We start from the raw sequence: 21,405 nt of genomic DNA, 5'->3' as shown, positions 1-21,405 counted from the left end.
GCAGAACTTGCAATTTTTAAATACAATTAAATATTTTAAATTTTTCTTTAAAAACAATAAACACACAAATCAGGTACATTTGGCTCAGTATTAGAGCCAAGTAAATTGTCAAAGTGAAAAAAGTATAACTGCATGGTGCAGCAAGCAATTAAAATATATTTCGTGGGGCACCTGGGTGGCTCAGACTTGGTTAAGCGTCTGCCTTCGGCTCAGGTCATGATCTCAGGGTCCTGGGATCGAGTCCCACATCGGGCTCTCTGCTCTGCGGAGAGCCTGTTTCTCCCTCTCCCCCTGCTCTTCTCTCTCTGTCAAATAAATAAATAAAATCTTTAAAAAAAAATAAAGTAAAATAAAATATAAAATATATTTTGTTAAATAGGAACCAAAAGAAAACGCAAATATAATATTAGGCTATCACTATCAGCACCAAGAGTTTCTCTCATCAAGTAAAACTTCGTTCTGGTAGAAAGTTACACAAATACATCTTCCTCAGTTTTAAGCCTGTTCTGATCAAACACATCTGGATACCAGGCCAGCAGTTTTCTACTTGCTCTATCACTGGAGTTTCTTTTTTAAAATTTTAATATTCAGATTCCCTGAATTATTTTCCTTCCCTGACATCTCCTTTCCTTTCCCTGATATCAGCGATCAGGAGCGAGCAGGCAGCGTGGCAGGTGCTCGGAGGGCCGTGTTACCGTGCCAGTGATGGGTCTCCGACATTTCCTGCACGGCCTGCAGTCGTGCCGCTCTGTCCCCCGACTGGCTCTTCCTCAGGAGCAGCCACGTAGCACACTCGTGATCCTCGACATCAACTGTACTGAAGGTGTCTTTGTGAAAAGAAAAAAGAACAAGACAACGATAACAGTGCGAACAGTTAAAACATGTTACCCTTCCACTTATGTAAGATGGTAATTTTTTTTTTTTAAAGATTTTATTTGTCAGAGAGAGAGAGCACAAGCAGGGGGAGTGGCAGGCAGAGGGAGATATAGGCTCCCCACTGAGCAATAAGCCCAAAGTGGGGCTCGATCCCAGAACCCTGGGATCATGACCTGAGCCAAAGGCAGACGCTTAACCGACCGAGCCACCCAGGTGCCCCAGGATGGAAATTTATAGGTACTTGAAATCTACCATAAGAGACTGAAATCCATTTCTGGGTATTGATAATGACTGGTAGGTTTGTTCTTAGTTCTGTCATATTATTTTGTTAGTATTTATTATGTATGTTATCATGTGCTTTTGTTTTATATACTACGTTGCTTTCACCACCTGGTCTCTTATTTGTTGTTGCTCTTTTTCCCTAAAAAACTTTTCACGATGAAAAATATCAAACATATGGAAGAATTAAAAGAATACATTAACATCCACATGTTTACAGCTATATTTAATAAATTTTATTTTTCCATATTTGCTTAATCTATATGGATGTGTATTTTTTTCTAAACCATGTGAAAGGAAGTTGCCGATGTAATATTTGACCCTTTCTTAGTCAACCTGCATCTCCTAAGAATAAGCCTGCATTCTCCTATATACTCACAATGCCATTATAACACCCAAGAACACTAACAAAAATCTTCCATAAATCATCTAAAATCCAGTCTAACTCCATATTCAAATTTCTCCAAGTGTTCAAAAAATACCTTCAGAGCTGTTCATTAAAACCAGGATTTGATTAAGTCTCTTTAGTATCTATCTTTTAATTCTTAAAAATTTTCTCACCTCTCTTTTTCAATGATGGTAACTTTTTAAAGGGATCAAGTAAGCTCTTTCATAGCTAGCTCTATATTGTAGATTTGACTGTAAAATCTACACTATTGATGCAATATTCTCATTATGAGAAAGCATGGGAGTGATTTTCTAACAAATTTAAAATTTTAAAACACTCATCAAGAGAAAATGGTATATTTAATCTCAATATTTTATTTTTATAAATAAATATTTATTATTATACTATCTAACAATACATCCACAAAGTGGAAGGAAGAAGACTGTCCAAGCCATCAAAATTAAAATCACCCTTAAAATTAAATCTAGCCCAAAAGAATAATGTCACTCAATTTTCCATAGCTATAATTAATGTCAGTATAAGAAATGGGAAAAAAAGACCTCAAGTTGATCATCAAATGACTTTCAGATCATTGATAACGACTCAAGTTAAATATTTGATACTTACCAGCAAATGGGCCCCGCAGTATCTTGGCTGATGTTGCCAATACTTTTCTTACAGCTTTGTGAAGCTCTTTTCTTGCCTGGTAGGTGATTCCTAAGATGATTACAAATTTAGATAAAACCAAGTATATATTCTTAATGCTACACTTCACTACTTTAAAGAAAAATGTATAAACTAAATTTTTTCAAAAAATATAAAATAGCATTTTTTCTTTTAGTGTCACTGTCAAAACAACTAAAACCATTATGTGAACACAGAGCTCTAGATCCCAAAATAAGATTGCTCTCCAAGTCAGGAAAAAAGTAAAAAACTAAACAAAAACAAAAACACTAACTAAAGCTAACAAAATCCTCATATGCAACATAGGATTAGCTACATTCAGAAGAATGTCCCAGAACAACAGCCCTTCTCAAACTGAAATTTGGAGATGCCTTACTATGGAGATGAAGCTTTGCTATATGGATAAATTGTAAACTATAAAAATTATCTGTATAATTGAAATTGTAATGCAAACAGGACTGATGGTGATTTATACAGCAGTAGAAAGGGAAGAATAGAATGTGCCTCACTCAGAGAACATAATGTTGTAACAGGCAAGGTTAGTCTGGCCGACAGTGTAGGAACAAGCAACTGTAAATCAAGGTAGTGCCTCACCAGGCTACCCATACCCTGATGAAAAGATATGCCTCTGCTCTAAAAGTTCATGTTCATCAAGCAACTGTCTGGTTACTAATTAGGTTTCCCTGTGACCTAAATACAGAGAAGAGGAATGTTCTGACTCATAAAGACAGGTTTTCTAGCCTCTGTGACAGATTTTTTTCCCTCTTTAGTAAGTTGGTATTCAGATTTATGAATCCATGTCATGATTTTAGTTTGCATGAATAAATCCCTTGAAGCAAGAATATATCTAAGCTAAGTGACAAAATCATGTTTTTATACTTGCCAAACTGAGGGCCAGCCTCTGAATTGACCTCCACTAAGGTGTGGCATTCCAAATTTAGATGAAAATAGCCAGCTAGTCTTCACTTCACTTAGTTAAAGGAGAGTTGCAAACCTGAATTAAATATGGAAGTCCAAAATTTGGTCTTCAATTACTTCTTTAGGAACTTGGTTCTCACAGGATTTGTTGACTCTTAGAATGAGCTGAACCTACCTTGCTAATACTGTGTTTTAAATACTCATTTTAAAATTTAATAACTAGCTTCCATCTTTCACAGAAATGGGATTACTTTACCATAAACTTACCATAATTTTCTCTTTTATCTAAAGAAACCGTGTTCACATATATATATGACTTCATTTTTTCTCTTTCTACTACTTGAGTATCTAACGTCAAAGATTTCTTCAGGGCCAGAACTTCATATGTAAGAAATAAAGAACCGCTGAAAAAGAAACAAAAAATTCATCATAAATAAGTGATCTAAAGGTAACACAAGAGCCACTTTTTTTTTTTTTTACATGACAGAATAACAGAATTATATTGGTTATGGAGCTCATCAGATTACTGAGTATCACATAAATCGAATGGCTCAACCTGTACAACAGCTGACCTCTTGAGCCTATGGATTGAGAATAATATTTCCTACAAGTGGTGAAAAAAGGTTAAGGGCAGAATTTCCAAAAAAAAAAGGATGGCAAAAATAAGTGCTTAGGAAACACTGAATGAAGTAAAATGTTTTCTGAATAAAAAGTTTCACATACACTAGTGATTTGCACCCCATAACAAACAGAAATTTCCTCAACATACACCCTGTTGATTGAGCCACACTTTTATATTAAGCTTTTTGGTGTGGAATTTTCCTCCTTCTTATTAAGAACATAATATATACACAGTAATGTGTATATTACACTATATTTATATACATATGTATAAATGCATGTACACACATTTCCACTTAATGAATAGTAATAATTACAATATCCAAGCAAAAAAACAGAACATTAACAGTACCCCAGAAGCTCAGAGTGTGTCCCTTCCTGATCTGGACCCACTCTCCCATCTCCATAGCTAATTATTATTTTGACTTTTATTACAATAATGTCCTTGTTTCTCTTTATAGTTTGCCATCTATACATGCATCCTTAAACAACAGAGACTAGTTTTGTCTGTCTATGGACTTCATCAGGATGGAATCACACTGTACGTATTCTTTTGCTCAGCCTCTTGTTTGTGAGATTCATTCACAGTGCTGCATGTATCAGTAGTTCATACGTTTATATTTTCATATGATATGTGACTCAGCGATTGGATGGATATACCACAACTTACCCATTCTACCACAGATGGGTATTCAGGGAATTTCTAGTTTGATCTATTACAAACAATCCTGTTACACACGTTATACATCTACACTGTACACATGTGTGTATGTTCCTCTAGGATACTCATCAAAGAAGGAGAACTACAGACTTTCTAACAGTAGGCACACTATTCAACTTTATTAGATACTGCCAAACTGTTTTTCTAAAAAGCTTAGCCAATTTGTACTCCCATCATCAGCATATTTCTCCTAAGAGCTATGCATAAAGTCAATTTTTAGATGTGAAATACAACATTCTTTGTTATGTACCCAAAATGAAGGGTTTTTTTTCCTGAACAGACTGACCTACACTCTCCCTAAATCCAGACACAAAGGCTGCACTGTCTAGATTCAGTTATATAAGCATTCTCCTGACCTTTGATTTACATCCCAAAGTTAAAGCAGGTAAGACAGAAGGACCAGACACTGGCCAGCACCAGAGAAACAGAATCCTCGCCTCTCTTAGAGAACTATCTGAGCACCCAGAAAGAGCAAATGCAGTCAATATTTTTATTGTGCTTTCCATGAAAGACAAAATTCTTTACTAGGAATTATGTGATTAATTTTCACTATACTCCTGAACATAACTGTGAAATAGACAAAGTACATACAAAATACATGACTATATATTTTGCCTGGAATGATCCAAAGGGAAAAGTCATCTAACTATGTTTTGTCTTACATTAGTGTCATGGAGAAATGTACGTATTTGAATAAAATGCCAAATCCATCTCCTTTATCATTTCAGCATCTAAGAGTTATATATGTATGTGTGTACAGATGTGTGATCTCATATGTATAATAGTAAAAAAGAGTATTAACAAATACAGAATAGTATTAGACATATATTAACATATATAACCCCCCTTCCAAAAAAAGGGAAGAAAGTCACTCCATTCATCAAGCATGCGCCTCTGAAGAGCATGAGATGGAAGATGTCAATCTGGTTTTCTCAGTCAGCCTCCATCTCCTTTCACGAGCGCTATATGGTGATTTAAGGGGTTTTCAAAAATAATTTTGGCTACAGTCAATTTTTACCTTTCTGACCACTTTAGAATCACAAGATGTGATTTTAATATGTGAAAGCTAATTAGTGAGCACCTGCTCTGTATAGGTCAAGCGCTTTCCTCAGAGCAACAGTGCCTGGCAGGTAGAATCCCCATTGTACCCTTGGACCCAAGATACCTAAGACAAGACACTTCTCAGATAGTAAAGTAACTGGATCGAAACAACACTGAAGTGGTAAAACCAGTGATTAATCCACCTAATTCCAAAATCTATATCTAATTGCCACCCCATTCTACTGTAAATCACTGCCATTGGGATTTCAAATAGTAGTATAAAGAAGCCAATTAATATTTCATAGTTGACACTTACCCTAAAATAAGTGATCCAGTAAACTTTATTATATTTCCTTCAAAAAGAAAGGAAAAAAGTCAATGTGATGAGTTTCACTTTTTAAAATGTGACAGGAAACAGGCAACAGTGTCTCTACCTGTATTATATAATTGGATAAGAAGTTACTGATATTTTTCCATGATTATGATCAATTACTTTCCAAAAGGCTTCCTATCCCCAGATGTAGACAAATGAAACAATAAGCACTGGGTATAAAAATATACTCTGTATTTCATACTCATTCTCACTTCCTACTATTCTGCCTTTCTTGAATCTCTTATTCTGTCATCCCCAGCAAACCATTAGAGACCCCGGTGCTACTGCACCTGGGACACTGCCAGGCCTATAGTGCTTCCACTGAATGAGACAGCCATGAAGCTAACTTGCCTTCTGACTCCTTCTAGTTCACAACCAGTTAAATAAAGGAATGGGGAGAATTCTCTCTATCACTACTAGGATGATACTGGTGGGGGGGGGATCATATTTGTGAAGCAGGGGCACAAAACGACTTTTCCCAGAGTAATTATGTCATGGTTGGTGGTTAAGTGCCATATGTATATAGCCCCATTAAAAATACTGGTTACAGGGGCACCTGGGTGGCTCAGTCCTTCGGCTCAGGTCATGATCCCAGGGTCCTGGGATCAAGCCCCGCATCGGGCTCCCTGCTCCACGGGAAGCCTGCTTCTCCCTCTCCCCTCCCCCTGCTTGTGTTCCCTCTCTTGCTGTGTCTCTGTCAAATAAATAAATAAAATCTTTAAGAAAAAAAAATACTGGTTACATTCTACAAGTTTACTTATAAAATTTTTTGTTTGGAACTTAGAAAACTTTTTTTTTTAATATAAAAAAAAATCTCCTAGTGGAAGACACATCTAGCTGCCTATTTGATACACATAAGCCCCTTAATCCTTACAAACACAACCTAATTACTATCTAAAAATATTCAAATTCCTTACTCTTACAGCTAGGGCAGGCCATGCAAGACAGTTGTAGCCAGTCAGCTATAGATGGAAGTCTGTACATAGAGATCCCTCCCCAAATAAAAAGACACAGCTTCATAAGATGACTTTTGGCCTTTCTGCCTTCTTGATGTCTAGAGATTCAGCAACCATCTTGTGACCATGAGGACAATAAAGTTAATGGAGCAGGAAGACAGGAGGATTGCTAATCTGTGGTTCCTGCTCTAAACTGTCTCTCTTGACTCCCTGTTATATAAGAAAAATGAAAACTTTACTAATTTAAGCCACATGCAGTGAACATGCACTGAACACAACCTTTACGGATACATTACCCATAATCGTCAGGTATTGCTACCTGCCCGCAAAACTTACATAACCTTTAATTCATTGGATGTGTAGAGGTTGCAGGTTGCTGTCAGAGTTTCAACTTAGGCTACTGAAAATACATTTATCCTCCCTACAGAGGGATAAGGAACTCAACTCGACTGACTTCTCTAGACATCAGGCAAGGGAGATGGACATTCCTCCCAAACTCCAAGACCTTAGTAGTGGTTCCAGAACTGGGAAGGGGACAGTTCCAGGAGGTCAGCAGGAATGAGATCAGAAGTTGTGACAGAGCTTCCTGACTGTGCGACTCCTCTAGGATTTTTTATTTTTTATTCTAAGATGGCTTCCTTCCCACCCCCCCCACCCCCCCGACCCCCGCCCAACCCTGTGGGCCCCGAGAGCAGCTTGTTTCCTTCTCTACTGCTACCACTTGCTATGTTTCTTTTTCACTGGCTTTTCTCCTATCCTAAATTCACTACTCTCCTATCCTAAAGTAAATTCACTACTCTCTGGTCTTTAGGAATGATGAGAGAGGAAAAGCTCCCTTCTCTGTCGCAACCCCTCTTTTTATATTTAAAATACAGAATCATAGAATTTTCTACATGAAAAGGAGCTATCCTTAAAAAAAGATCTATCTTAAAACAAACAGAAGCTCCATGAAAACAGGGACTTTGTCTTGATCCATATTGTATCCTCAGGGCCTAGAATAGTACCTGGCACAATGAATGAAAGATGATCTAGGCCTATCTTCTCTATTACAAATAAAGATTAGTAATGAATAAGGTAAATAAAGATTTACAAATAAAGATAGTAGACCAGCACTACGTCCTAACCTCCCATAGGGCAAGCACAACATCTTTGCCCACTGTTGAATTCCCAGAACCTAATACATGTGCCTGGCACCTTATTTTGCAGAAACTTAATAATGAATGAGAATGTAGTGATACTTGAGTTTGAAAGTATGAGCCTGAATCTGAGGGGAAACAGGGGAGGGGAAAAGCTTCCCAAGAAAAAGGAGTATTGATGGCTCTGGCCTACAAATTTGGGGTGCACCAATGGTATAGAAAAGACAGAAACAAATCTGAGATTTATCATGGATTAAGTAAGTTTGTGTGGACCACCTGGAAAACTAAGCCACAATTCTATCAATGTTTCCTTTAGAAATACTGTTTAAACTGTACTCACTGATATCTCTCCAGTATGTGGTAGTTTTGGGTGGAGGAATTAAGGTTCCTATTCTTCTCCAACAGAGGACACAATAAGCAGCCAGGGACATTCTGTGTATTTAGAACAATTAAAACAAATTTAACTTGACAGCTAATTAAAAACATTTAACTATAAGAATGCCACAATCACAGTGGATTGCCTATAGAGTTATATTTTTTCAAGACCAGGAAAAAAACTTTTCCATTAAAAAAGAAATTTCATCCTTAAAAAAGACATACTAGAGGGGCGCCTGGGTGGCTCAGTCGTTAAGCGTCTGCCTTCAGCTCCGGTCATGACCCCAGGGTCCTGGGATCGAGCCCCGCATCGGGCTCCCTGCTCAGTGGGAAGCCTGCTTCCCCCTCTCCCACTCCCCCTGCTTGTGTTCCCTCTCTCACTGTGTCTCTCTCTGTCAAATAAATAAAATCTTTTAAAAAAAAAAGACATACTAGAATAGTATTTTGTTAGTACTTTATTCTTCTTCAAACTGAGTCCAACTGTGAACAATGATTACAAGGAAGCAGGAAAACACCATTAATCAGAATGTCAATATATGAATTTTAAATTTTTTCAATATCTTTTAAAATATATATATGTACACAAATAGGTATTTATATTTACCTTTGATGACTGAAGGCCCTACAGAAATGAAAAGCGCTCAAAATGGAAGACATACTTAGAACCCATGGAAGTATTTAGCTCTCCTCCAGCTCCTTCAGGATGGTACCCAACATGGTTTAAAATCTTTGTTAACTGTTGGCATCCTATCCGAGAAGGAGAACCGTCGCTCAACTACTTCATCGACTAAGTAAAGATGATTGAAATATGATGCAATCGTTTCTAGAACAACTCAGTATTCTAGAATCATATCAGATTGTCTTTGGATAAGACTTTTTTCTTTCATTTTTGCTATAAAGGAAAAGAAGAAAAGCACATTGAGAAATTCATGTGAGAAAAGGTCTTTTGGTTCAACATATAAAAAGTTCTAGCAGCTTTATAGGGATAAGGAGGAAATTACTTGGTGTAAATATCTAAGAAATGTCTCTTAGAGATAACACAAAATAGGGGCACCTGGGTGGCTCAGTCAGTATTGACTCTTGATCTCAGCTCAGGTCTTGATCTCAGGGTTGGGAGTTCACGCCCAGCGTTGGGCTCCACATTGGGTGTGGCGCCTACTTTAAAAAAAAAAAGAGAGAGAGAGAGAAATAACACAAAATAAAAAGCTTTTGCATTTTTTCTTGTAATTCCAACACATCAATTGATGGCTAAGCAAACTGGTTTAGGCAAGAGGTAAACTTGTAAAGGTCACTATTTTAAAGGCCATTGTTTCTTATTTTCTCACTTGTTTAATGGGTTGCTACTACTACTCCATGAGACATAAGGACACTGTAAAAAATGATATAAAGACTGCAGTGACGTAGATGCTCATGATACTCAGCCAGAATGCAATGTGAACTACTTTTGAGTTGGTGTACAGATTTGTATTTTAATTACTACATGACAATTTAAGTAAAACAAAAATACAGAGCAAAAATACCTATTGCTTCTTTCAACCCTGACACTATGAAAGCAATCAACTATAAAACATTATACAAATACTCTCTGCTATTACTTCTCTGGCCTAAAAAGCTTCACATTGTTAACTTAAACATCCCCCCCCCCCCCCCCCCCCCCCGCCACCAGCCCAGGCAGGCTTCCCTTCTACTAAATCCTGGGAATAAATCTAAGTCTGCTGGAAATATGTCCTCATCTTATTTCCTTCTGGGTTTCCTCAGATGACATCACTGGCCCTTCCAGCTCTCTCCAGAATAAAATGCTCCATTTCTAACTCTCTAGCAATTCGCTCAGAGTCTTGATGGTTTCTCTGCTCTCCAGCCCCAACTAACCTTCCATCCCTTACTTGTCTGGGAGTGAGCAGCCAGTCTTGTGGCTGTCCTTCCCTCCCACACATCACTCTCTGCCTCCTTCCTCAAGAGTCCTAGATCCCTCCTCTTTTTTTTTTAAGATTTACTTATTTATTTGAGAGAGAGAGAGAGAGAAACTCAAGCAGACTCTGCACTGAGCACAGAGCCTGATGTGGGCCTAATCCCATAACCCTGAGATCAGACCTGAGCAGAAACCAGGAGTCAGATGCTTCAACCGACTACACCACCGAGGCACCCCTAGACCCCTCCTCTTTCTAGTAGCCCGCAACCCTAACCTGAAATATGCTTTCTTTGTTCCTACACATTGAGAGCCAAAATGGGGTGCAGGGGAGGGGCGGGGGAGGGGGTGGGGGAGAGTCAGGGAGTGGTTCAGGGATTATAAAAGACAAATTGGGAGCGAGTTCTCAGAATCATTTCTGCTGTTCTTAATCAGTTCTCTCCTCATGCCCACAATGACTGTTCTAAATGACCCACATCCCCTTCTAGGCCTCCTTCCTACCTCCACCCTCTCAAATGAGCTTGTCTCTTATTTGACTGAGAAAGTTAAAACTATAAACTCCCTCAACTTCTGCCCCCTTACCTACAAGCAAGGATGTATCCAGGTATTGAGGGGCTTAACTTTTATTCAAGGGGGGCTCTTTAAAAAAAAAAACAAACACAAAATCACAAATACCAAATTAGGTACTAAAATAAAAGTTATTTAGGATGAGAAACGATAACAATAAATGACCGGAGTCAGAAATTTTGATACCTTTCTTCTGAGATTTTGTTAGCGTTCAGAAATACTTGTACAGAAATGTTTCTGGGGGCGCCTGGGTGGCTCAGTCGGTTAAGCGGCTGCCTTCAGCTCAGGTCATGATCCCACCAGAGTCCTGGGATCAAGGCCCGCATCGGGCTCCCTGCTCAGCAGAGAGCCTGCTTCTCCCTTTCCCTCTGCCTGCTGCTCTGCCTACTTGTGCTATCTCTCTGTCAAATAAATAAATAAATAATATCTTAAAAAAAAAAAAAAAAAGGAAATGTTTCTGGATTACAATCTGGCATTCCCTCTCCCCCCAGGACATTACAACTCCTAGTAACTCACAGCACTCAAAGGGGCCCATTCAGGTAAGGCATCCAAAAGCATAAGGTTCATAACTCCCTGGTAAATCCATCTTGGCCTTCTATATTCATCTACACTGCCTTTTCCAGATTCCAAATGGATCTTCTTCTGCCTTGTTCTTCCCAGTTTCTGAGGGAAAAATCTTATTCCCTTTCCAAGGGGAAATCCTATTCTAGGTCTCATCTCTTTCACTTCCACAGGGACCTTAATTCATTAATTAGCTGCTTTTCTCTTCTTAATCCTCACTCCCTTTCTTTCAGCTTTCTATGCCTCCTCCCTAAATACTGGATTTCCAATGTTCTCCCATTAAAACACAAAAACAAAACAAAAAACAAATGACTAGGGGGGAACAAACCATCCCTCGATCCAAGTGCCTCTTGTAGCACCTTCCTTCCTGAGACTCTTTGTCCAGTGTCCTTCCCCAGCACTGACTCCTGAAGGTCATCAGCGAGTGACATCTTTGTTCCTAATCCACTTTTCAGGCATCATTCTGCTTTTTCTGAAACATTTCATTTCTCTCTCCTGCTCTAGCTACTATGACTCCTGGTCTTCTGGTTTTCCTCTCACACTTCTAGCTGCTCCATCCCATTACTCATTCAACAAACATTTATTAAGCACCTCACCTACCATCTGTTGGGAATGTAAACCTGAGATGTGAATAAGACAGCAGAGCCCCTGCCCTCACTGGGCTGCCAGGTGGCTCTGCTGTCTCCACCTGGCCCTTAAATATTAGTGTTCCAGGGGCTTCCATCTATGCTCCTCTTTTTCTCTCATGCTACATTCTCTGGCTGAGTAATTTCAGTTTTGTTTTGTTTTTTAAATTTCAGGTTTTTCCTCACAAAGCTCTACCATAAGCTTATGATTCCCAAATTTCTGTAACTAACCCAGGTCTGTCTGCTAAGCTGCAGGTGCATACATATTCAACTGCCTAATGCACACTTCCACTTTAAGTACCACAAACACCTAAAACCCAGAATGTCTAAAATCAAATAATCATATTCGTAAAACCAAATATCCTAAGACCATTTATTACCAGACCATAGTTTCCTCACTGAATAGAAGAGTCCTCCATACACCAAAGTCTAATATACTTAGGGTTCATTTCTGGACAATTTTGCTCCACTGATCTATTCGTCTAAACTTACATCAATGAAGTAATATCTTTCTTAATTCCTACATCTTTAAAATAAGTCTTGATAGCTTCTAGAGTGAGCCCTCCCATCCCCATTCCTTTTAGGACTGTCTTAGCTATTGGATTTTGACTGGCACTGAATTGGATTTACATATTAATTTGGGGAGAACTGATATTACATGGAGTCCCCCCATTCGTGAAAAGTTACATCTTCAAGTTTTTTAGACCTTTTGTAATTTTCTTCACAAGGGTCACACACACTTTTCCTGTTTCTTCCTTTCATGGAAAATGCATACGCAAATGTATAAAATGGAGAAAGAGAAATCAAGTGGATCTTATCAGCATCAAAAATCACCAACACGTGGCCAATTTTTTCATATAAACCTGCTCTATCCAACTGAACTTCGGCGTGATAGATATTTCCTATATGCACTACCAGTGAGAAAATATGGAGTATGACTAAGGAACTAAAATTTTTATCTTATTTAATTTTAATTATTTTTAATTTAAATAGCCATATGTGGCTATTGTACTGAACAGTGTAAGCTATACCAAAAACCACATTCATTTTCCACCACCACCATACCCTATTATTTTGAAGCAAATCTAAAATGTCTTATCATTTAATCTGCAAATACTTCAGTATATCTTTCCTTAAAAAAAATTAACCACCATATGTCAAAACAAATTCCTTAGTATCATCAAATATCAAGAGTGTTTCAATTATTTAATAAACTTTTGTTTTGTTTAGTATTGGTTTGCTACAGTTAGGATCTAAACAAGGTCCACACATTGTATCTGATTGCTAACATGCTTTTTTGTCACTTATTTCTACAATTACTGTTTTATTTAGATATTTCTTTCTGAATTTGTCTTGATAATATGTATTTTTCAAGAAAATAGGCACTTAAGTTTTCAAAATCATTAGCATAAAATTGTTCATGCTATTCTAGATTTTTTTCATGCCTAAAATTGTCTACTTTTTGTTGTCGTTGTTCTTGGCATTGCTTATTTGTACCTTTTTGGGGGGGCAGTCTTGTAGAAGTTTATTAATTGAAATATTTTTTAAGGGCGCCTGGGTGGCTCAGTTGGTTAAGCGACCGCCTTCGGCTCAGGTCATGATCCTGGAGTCCCGGGATCGAGTCCCACATCGGGCTCCCTCCTCGGCAGGGAGTCTGCTTCTCCCTCTGACCCTCTTCCCTCTCGTGCTCTCTATCTCTCATTCTCTCTCTCTCTCAAATAAATAAAATCTTTAAAAAAAAAATGAAATATTTTTTAATTTTTAAATTATCTATTGGTTTTGCTAATCATCTCTATTTTATTTCCTATTTCTGCTCTTCACTGTGTCCTTCTTTCTTTCTTTGGGTTCATTCTGTCCTTTTCCTAACTTCTTCAATAATGCTTAACTAATATATTAGGAGTATTTCTTGAACTTTCATAAATGAATTTAAGACTATAAATTCCCCTCGGGGCACCTAGGTGGCTCAGCTGGTTAAGCGTCTGCCTTTGGCTCAGGTCGTGATCCCGGGGTCCTGGGATCGAGTCCTATGTCTGGCTCCCTGCTCAGCGGGGAGCCTGCTTCTCCCTCTCCCTCCGCTGCTCCCCCTGCTTGTACTCACTTGCTCTGTCAAATAAACAGGTAAAATCTTAAAAAAAAAAAAAAAAAAAGGATAGTAAATTCCCCCACTAAATTTCACAAGTCCTGATATTTCCACTATGATTTCCTCCAATCCATGGGTTGTTTAGGGTTGTTTTCAGTTTCCAAACATGAAATTTCTAAAGATTATCTTTTTATTGCACTATATAGCACAGATTCTTTGGAATTGTGGAGACTTGTTCTGCTAGCTGGTAATAATCAATAGTTATAAATGTATCACACAAATTTATTCTTAGTTAAAAGCAGAATTTAGTTATATCCATTATATCAAGTTTGGTAAGCATGTTGTTAAAAGTTTCTATAGCCTTACTAATTCTTGTCTCTATGATCTACCAGTACCTGAGAGAGGTTTTTAACAATCTTCATAATGGCTTGTGTATTTGTCAACTTCCCCTATCCATTATTTCTTTAAATTATTTATTCATTCAACAAATACTTCTCTAAGTCCCTATGAACTGGGAAGTGTTCCAGGCACTGGAGGTATAGCAATAAACATGAAAACTATGTCCTTGCCTTCATATATCTTACCCTCTAATGCAGAACTCCCCAACTGGTGAGCCAAATGAATACTACCATTTATCATGATGTGAAAAGGTGTCATTATGTACATGCAAATTCATGATTAGAACCTTACTACCCTATTCCTTCTATCATCCTATATGTGCCCTCTTTTATTAACATTTATTGCCTTAACTTCTATTTCATATATTAGTATGTCCTTACCAGTTTTCCTTTAACAAGTATTTAACTTTCCCCATCATGCTTATAAGCTTTTGGTATTATTCATATTTAATTTCAAAATTGTTTTTTAGTAGAAGAATTTAATCCATTTACATTTATTGTATGTTGGACAGATCCAAGTTTTATTATCCTTTAACTGCTTTAAAGTTATACTATTTATTTCTATTCATTTAGAAAATAATTGCATTTTAAACATGCTATATGAAGTATAACTTTAAGCAATACTGTTATGCTCCCAAATGAGTCATTTTTAAAAGCAGTCAAGTATTTACCAACATTTTTGCCAATTTCTTTCCTTACCATTGCTTCTTACATCTACAACCTCCTTCTGGGGTCAAATCGTTCTTGATGAAGTTATATCTTTTGGTAGTTCCTTCATGAAGGCCTACATGTAGTTAGCACTCTCACTCTCAGCATGTCTGAATATGTTGCATTTCACCCTCTTTCTTAGAACACAGTTAGCTGGGTTCAGAATTCTAGATTAACAGATGGTTTCTTCCAGCAAATCAATGATACTTCCACTGACATTTCATCTGATATTTCTTGTTGCTCATGAGAAACCCATTGCAAGTCTAATCTTTCTTTCTTTATAGGCAAAAATAATAAAGAGGTTAAGAATGTTCTTTGTAGAACCATGCTGCCTAGTGTCAAACTCAGCTCCACTAACAACCTGTACTGATTGTACCTTTTATAATGCTTTGACATTTTGGGGTCTTCAGGACCCAGGTTTAGCTAATTCCTAGAAATTGTAAACAACTTGCTTGTGAGCACATCTTCCATATGCAAACCAACTAATCCATAGTCTGCACTCCCAAACACTTCCTTTATCTAACCATTACACACCAAGCCAATATTCCTTCTGCCCTAAATAATCCAGGACAAAGCATCAGATATTCAGGGACCACCACTATAGCCCAGAGCCTACCAAAATTATTCAAACTAGCCAATCCTAAAATTGTTCAACTTGCCTATCCTGTCTCATCCATTCCTTCTAACAAATACCATAACAAAGGCTCTGGCCAGTGGTTTCCCCTCAGTTTTACTTCCTGACCAACCCCAATACTTCTCCATGTGGCCCTGCATGGCATGGCATAGCCCCTCCTCTTGGAAACTACAAATAATAATACCTCTTACTGTAGTTGTCTCTCTTTCTGTCATCTTAAAATACATGATTAAAACAAAATCCTGGGAATATTTTAAAATACAACTAGACATATGCTTATGAGCCAGTTAATTAATCTGTGTGTCACTTTCCTACAGGACTACTTTAAAAGGTTGTTATCAATATTATGAGTTAATACATGTAAAGCACATAGAATAGTGCCTATTTCAAGTTAAGTGCTCAATAAATGTTATTTATTGTGATTGTGATTATTATATTCCATCTGGCAGTTTTAAAATCTGTTTTTGATGTTCTTAAACTCCTCTACTTTATGTCTAGGTATGGGTTTTTTATATCTTGCTCAAGATCTGGTGTGTTCCTTCAATCTTAGAACCTGTAATTTTCTTCAATTCTGCAGTATTGGTGACAATTACCACTTTGACCCCCCCCTTCAATTTTTTCTTTCTGGTCTCCTATTATATGTATGATAGACTTTCTTATTCTGTTCTCTAAATCTCAATTTCTTCCATACTTTCTTTTTATATATCTGACATGCATTATGGATTAAGATAGAGCCCCAAATTTATCTTCCAATTCACCATTTTTTTTAAGCTATATTTAGCCTGCCATTCAACCTATCCACTGAGTATTTAAATAACCTTCTAAAATTTCTAATTGGCTCACCTTCACACTTGCCTGCTCTTCTGATACACTATTCTGTTTCTGTCTTCAGGTATGGTAGAGTTTTTAAAATGGCCATAAGTTATTCCTTTTCCTATTTCCATGTTTTTTGGTAGTACCCTCCCACACTGACTCTGGACTGGCTTATATCTGACTTTGGCCATGAGGCCATGGAGAAATGATGCAAGCAGAGACTTAAGAAGCACTTGCACTGAGGCTTCTGTCTTTGCTGCTCTTGGGAACATTGTGACCATCATGTGAAGATGCCCAGATTAGTCTGCTGGATGACAAAAGAAACGCTGCCCAAAATCCCCATTAGGCCAGCCACCAGTGACAACTGACAGCATCAACTGCCAGGCATTGAGGCCATCCCAGACCAATTCACTCCTAGCTGACCCTACAAACCCTGTATCTAACCTTCAACCTTGTAAGCAATAATAAAATGATTGTTTTAGCTATTCGGCTTTGGGGTAGTTTAAAATGCAGCAAATAGCTAACTAATACACATGGTTTCTAAGCCTTCCTTTACACTTGAAACGTACTTTAATGTTTGTCTGTTGGAATCACTATTTCTAAAAATTAGGGGTGGTTATCCTTCTTGGTTTATTTGCTTAAATTCTTTGTAATCTTTAAGAACTCAACTTCAGTGGGAATATTTCCTATGGAGGTTCTATATGCTCTGAGCTATAGCACAGTTTCAGATTTTCTCAGCCAAAATATAACAGGTATTACTAATTTACAGATTTCTCAACTTGGGTCCTCAGCACTAGGAAGACAGTGTCAATTCAAACACCACAAGCATAAGTGGTGTAGAATTAGAGTTCTAATTTCCACTCTTTCATGCTCCTGGTAAAAAGGAAGTTTCCAGTGTTATTTCTATAGTCTAATGGGAAGACATTTTCTAGTCCCTATCTCCTTGAAGGTGTATGCCTTTAGATATCAACTCTACATGCATGTTAGGTCCAAGTAATTAAGTTTTCCATCAGTTTCTAAAAATCCTGTAAATTCTTCAAACTTCCCTCAGTGCTATAACTTTCTTCCGAAGTTTCCTCTTCTCTTCCTTCTCACAATTCCAAGTTCTTCCATTACATTTTAAATAAAGTTTTCATGTGTATGAAAGCAGAGGGTGCTGCCTGGAAGTAAAAGTAACTTTATAAATCTAAGCACATTTTTCCCTTGCTTCAAATCTTTCACTAATTCCCCATTGTCTAAATCAGTATCTCTTAAAATTTTGGTCTCTGGGAAATTAGTGGTACAAAGTTATCAAGAGTACTGCAGATTATCTCTCAGTTTCAGAGGAAAAAGTGATAAAAAATTTTGTTCATACACATTTTTGTTCATTTTAAGGTGATTTAGATAAGGTAATATTCACCTTTTAAATATTCAGTTCCACAGCTCTGGCAAATGCAATCAAATCAAAATCTAACATTCTTATCAACCCAAACATTTTTGTCCCTTTTAATCAAATCTCTTCCATACCAGTTTTGGAAACCACTGACTTGTTTTCCTGACCTTAGTTTTACCCTTGCAAGAATGTTATATAAATGAAAACATATAGCACGTAGCCCATGAGTCTGATTTCCTTCACTTAGCAAAACGCAATTGAGAATTACCTGTGTTGTTGTATCAGTAATTCATTCCTTTTATTGGCTAGTACTATTCCATTATACGGATATTACTAGTTTGCTTATATGTCCCCCAGCTGAACGATATTTGGGTTGTTGCAGCTATAAACATTGCATACAGGCTTTGTTTTTTTTCTTTTTTGTATGAACATACATTTTCATTTCACTTGGGTAATAACCTAGATGTGAGTCAAAAGGTAAATGTATTTTAACTTTATAAGAAACTGCCAAATTTTTCCAAACTGTATGTACCATTTTATATTCCCACCAGTAAATTATTAGAATTCCAGTAGTTCTGCAGCTTAATTCATACTCGATATGGTCAGTTGCTTTTATTTTACCTATTCTAACAGGTGTGAAGTAATAGCTCATTATAGATTTAACCTGCATCCTCTCAATGGTCAATGATATTGAGCATCTTTTCATGTGTTTATCTGCCATCTCTATTTTTTTTTTTTAGTTTTTATTTAAATTGAATTTAGTTAACATATAGTGTATTATTAGTTTCAGGGATAGAATTTAGTGATCCATCAGTTGCATATTACACCCAATGCTCATTACATCAAGTGCCCTCCTTAATGCCCATCACCCAATTACCCCATCCCCTCGCCCAACTCCTCTTCAGCAACCCTTAGTTTGTTTCCTAAAGAGTCTCTTATGATTTGCCTCCCTGTTTTTGTCTCATTTTATTTTTCCTTCCCTTCCCTTATGTTCATCTGTTTCGTTTCTTAAATTCTACATATTAGTGAAATCATATGGTATCTTTCTCTGACTTATTTCGCTTAGCATAATACTCTCTAGTTCCATCCACCTCATTGCAAATGGCAAGATTTCATCCTTTTTTGATGGCTGAGTAAATACTCCATTATATATATGTGCCACATCTTCTTTATTCATTCATCTGTCAATGGACATCTGGGCCCTTTCCATATTTTGTTTCTGCCATCTCTATTCTTTCATACAGTTAAAATCTTTTGTCCATTTTTAATAAGGTTGTTTTCTTGAGTTTTAGGAATACTTTATATATTCTGGATAAAAGATCTTCATTAGATATACAATTTGCAAACATTTTCTTCCAAACTATGGCTTGTCTTTTCATTCTCTTGTGTTTTTAGAAAGCAAAAGTCCTCTGGGGCGCCCGAGTGGCTCATATGGTTAAGCATCTCTCTTCGGCTCAGGTCATGATCTCCAGGTCCTGGGACTGAGCCCTACATTGGGCTCCCAGCTCAGCGGGGAGTCTGCTTCTCCCTCTCCCTCTGCCTCTGCCTCTCCCCCTACTTGTGTTCTCTCTCTCTCTCAAATGAATAAATAAAATCTTTAAAAATAAAAAATAAAAAAAGCAAAAGTTCTCAACTTCGATGAAGTCAAGTTAATCAATTTTTTACTTTATGGATCATGCTTTTGCTGTTGCATAAAAGAAATCTTTGCCTAACCCAAGGTCACCAAGATATTTTCCTATACCTTTCTCTACAAGATTTATAGTTTTAGGTTTTTACATTTAGATTTATGATCCATTCTAAGTGAATTTTTGTATAGTGTTAAAGTATTGATCAAGGTTCCTTTCTTCTTTTTCTTTTTTTGGCATACAAACATGCAATTGTTTCAAAATCATTTGAAAAGACTACCACTTCCTCATTTATTTGCCTTTGCATCTTTGCCAAAAAATAATTGATCATGTGTATATGTGTCTACGACTACATATTTCATTAATCTATATGTTGACCCAATCTTTTCTAATGCCACACTGTCCTGATTATTGTAGATTTATAGTAATCCTAAAATTAAGTAATGTCTCTGAATTTGGCTGTTCTTTTACAAAAATTTTTTGCTACGCTCGTTTGTCATTCCATATAAATTTTAGAATCAGCTTATTTCTACCAAAAAAAAAAAAATCTGAGTTTGTGATTAATACTGAGTCTTCCAATCCATGAACATGGATCACCTCTCCATTTGTTCTGTCATCTTTTATTTTTTTCACCTATGTTTGGTCACTTCCAGCATACAAACATTGCCAGGTATTTTAAAAATTTTATACCTATTTCCTGGGTTTTGGTACAACTGTAAATAATACTTCCAGGATTTTTCTTTTTTGATTTCAATTCCCAATTGTTCTTTGCTAGTATATGAAAATGATAGACTCTGTGTATTTCCTTATATCCTGTGACCTGTTAAACTAAACTCATTAATTCTGGGACTCTTATTTTTTTGGGGGGGTGACTATTTAGGATTTCTACATATCCAATTATGTTGCCTGTGAATAGAACAATTCAATTTCTTCCTCTCCAATCTATATGCCTTCTATTTCTTAATCTTGCTTTATTTCATGGGGTAGGACCTCTAGTAAAATACTGAATAGCAGTGAGAGCAGATATCCTTATATTGTTCCTGATCTTAGGAGGAAAGCACCCAGTCTTTAATCATATTAAGGATGATGTTAGCTGTAGACTTTTTTGTAGATGTCCTTTACCTGTTTGAGGACATTCCCTTCTATTACCAAATTGAATTTTGACAAAAGCATTTTGTGCATCTATTAAGGTGAATATGTGATTGTTAATACATCACATTAATATTTCCAGAATAAATTGAAGTAATGATACCTTAGATATTTTTAATTTGATTTGCTAGTATTTTGTTAGGGATTTATCTGTCTTTGTTCGTGAGAGATATCAATCTTTAGGTTTTTTTTGTGAGATCTTTCATTTTCCCATCAAAGTATGCTAGTCTTATAAAATAAGTAAGTATTCCATCTTCTCCTATATTCTGGAAAAGGTTATGTAGAACTGGTATTCTTTGCTCCTTAAAAGGTTTTAAGTAATATTCCTGTATTATCTTTTTAAGGCTAAAGTGAGGCCTTCTCTTTCATTCCATTTTGGCAATTTGTGTCTTGTCCTTTTTTTTCTTAGCCTGTCTGGCTAGAGGTTTATCAATTTTATTGATTTTTTTAAATTTTATTTTGTTTTATTATGTTAGTCACCGTACCATCATTAGTTTTTTGATGTAGTGGAAGCAGCTTTTAGTTTCAATTAATTACCTTGTTGTTTTTTGATTATCAATCTCATTGATTTGTGCTCTTACCTTTATTAGCCTCTGCC

The 21,405-nt window shown here is 36.8% G+C and overlaps 1 protein-coding gene across 4 annotated transcripts in view; it reads right to left on the bottom strand.

Annotated features, from left to right (window-relative positions):
• SERAC1 (serine active site containing 1) overlaps positions 1-9,482 on the bottom strand; it is a 41,839-nt gene extending 32,357 nt beyond the window's left edge. For 2 of the 4 annotated variants that reach the window (XM_027603564.1, XM_027603565.1), the window contains exons 1-6: positions 8,973-9,259; positions 8,334-8,425; positions 5,845-5,881; positions 3,413-3,549; positions 2,171-2,260; positions 696-827 (exon numbers count right to left, since the gene is read on the bottom strand). In XM_027603564.1, coding sequence (XP_027459365.1) covers positions 696-827; positions 2,171-2,260; positions 3,413-3,549; positions 5,845-5,881; positions 8,334-8,425; positions 8,973-9,025 — 541 coding nt within the window. In that variant the 5' untranslated portion in view covers positions 9,026-9,259. Of the gene's footprint in view, positions 1-695; positions 828-2,170; positions 2,261-3,412; positions 3,550-5,844; positions 5,882-8,333; positions 8,426-8,972; positions 9,261-9,422 lie in introns of those variants that run through there. The other 2 variants (XM_027603563.1, XM_027603566.1) reach the window with 2 other exon arrangements.
• Positions 9,483-21,405: the final 11,923 nt, after the last annotated feature.

The sequence above is a fragment of the Zalophus californianus genome, chromosome 7 (genome assembly GCF_009762305.2).
Source record: "Zalophus californianus isolate mZalCal1 chromosome 7, mZalCal1.pri.v2, whole genome shotgun sequence".
NCBI lineage: Eukaryota > Metazoa > Chordata > Mammalia > Carnivora > Otariidae > Zalophus > Zalophus californianus.
The sequence above is the reverse complement of the archived record's forward strand: the minus strand, read 5'-3'. Positions and strand labels throughout refer to the sequence as shown.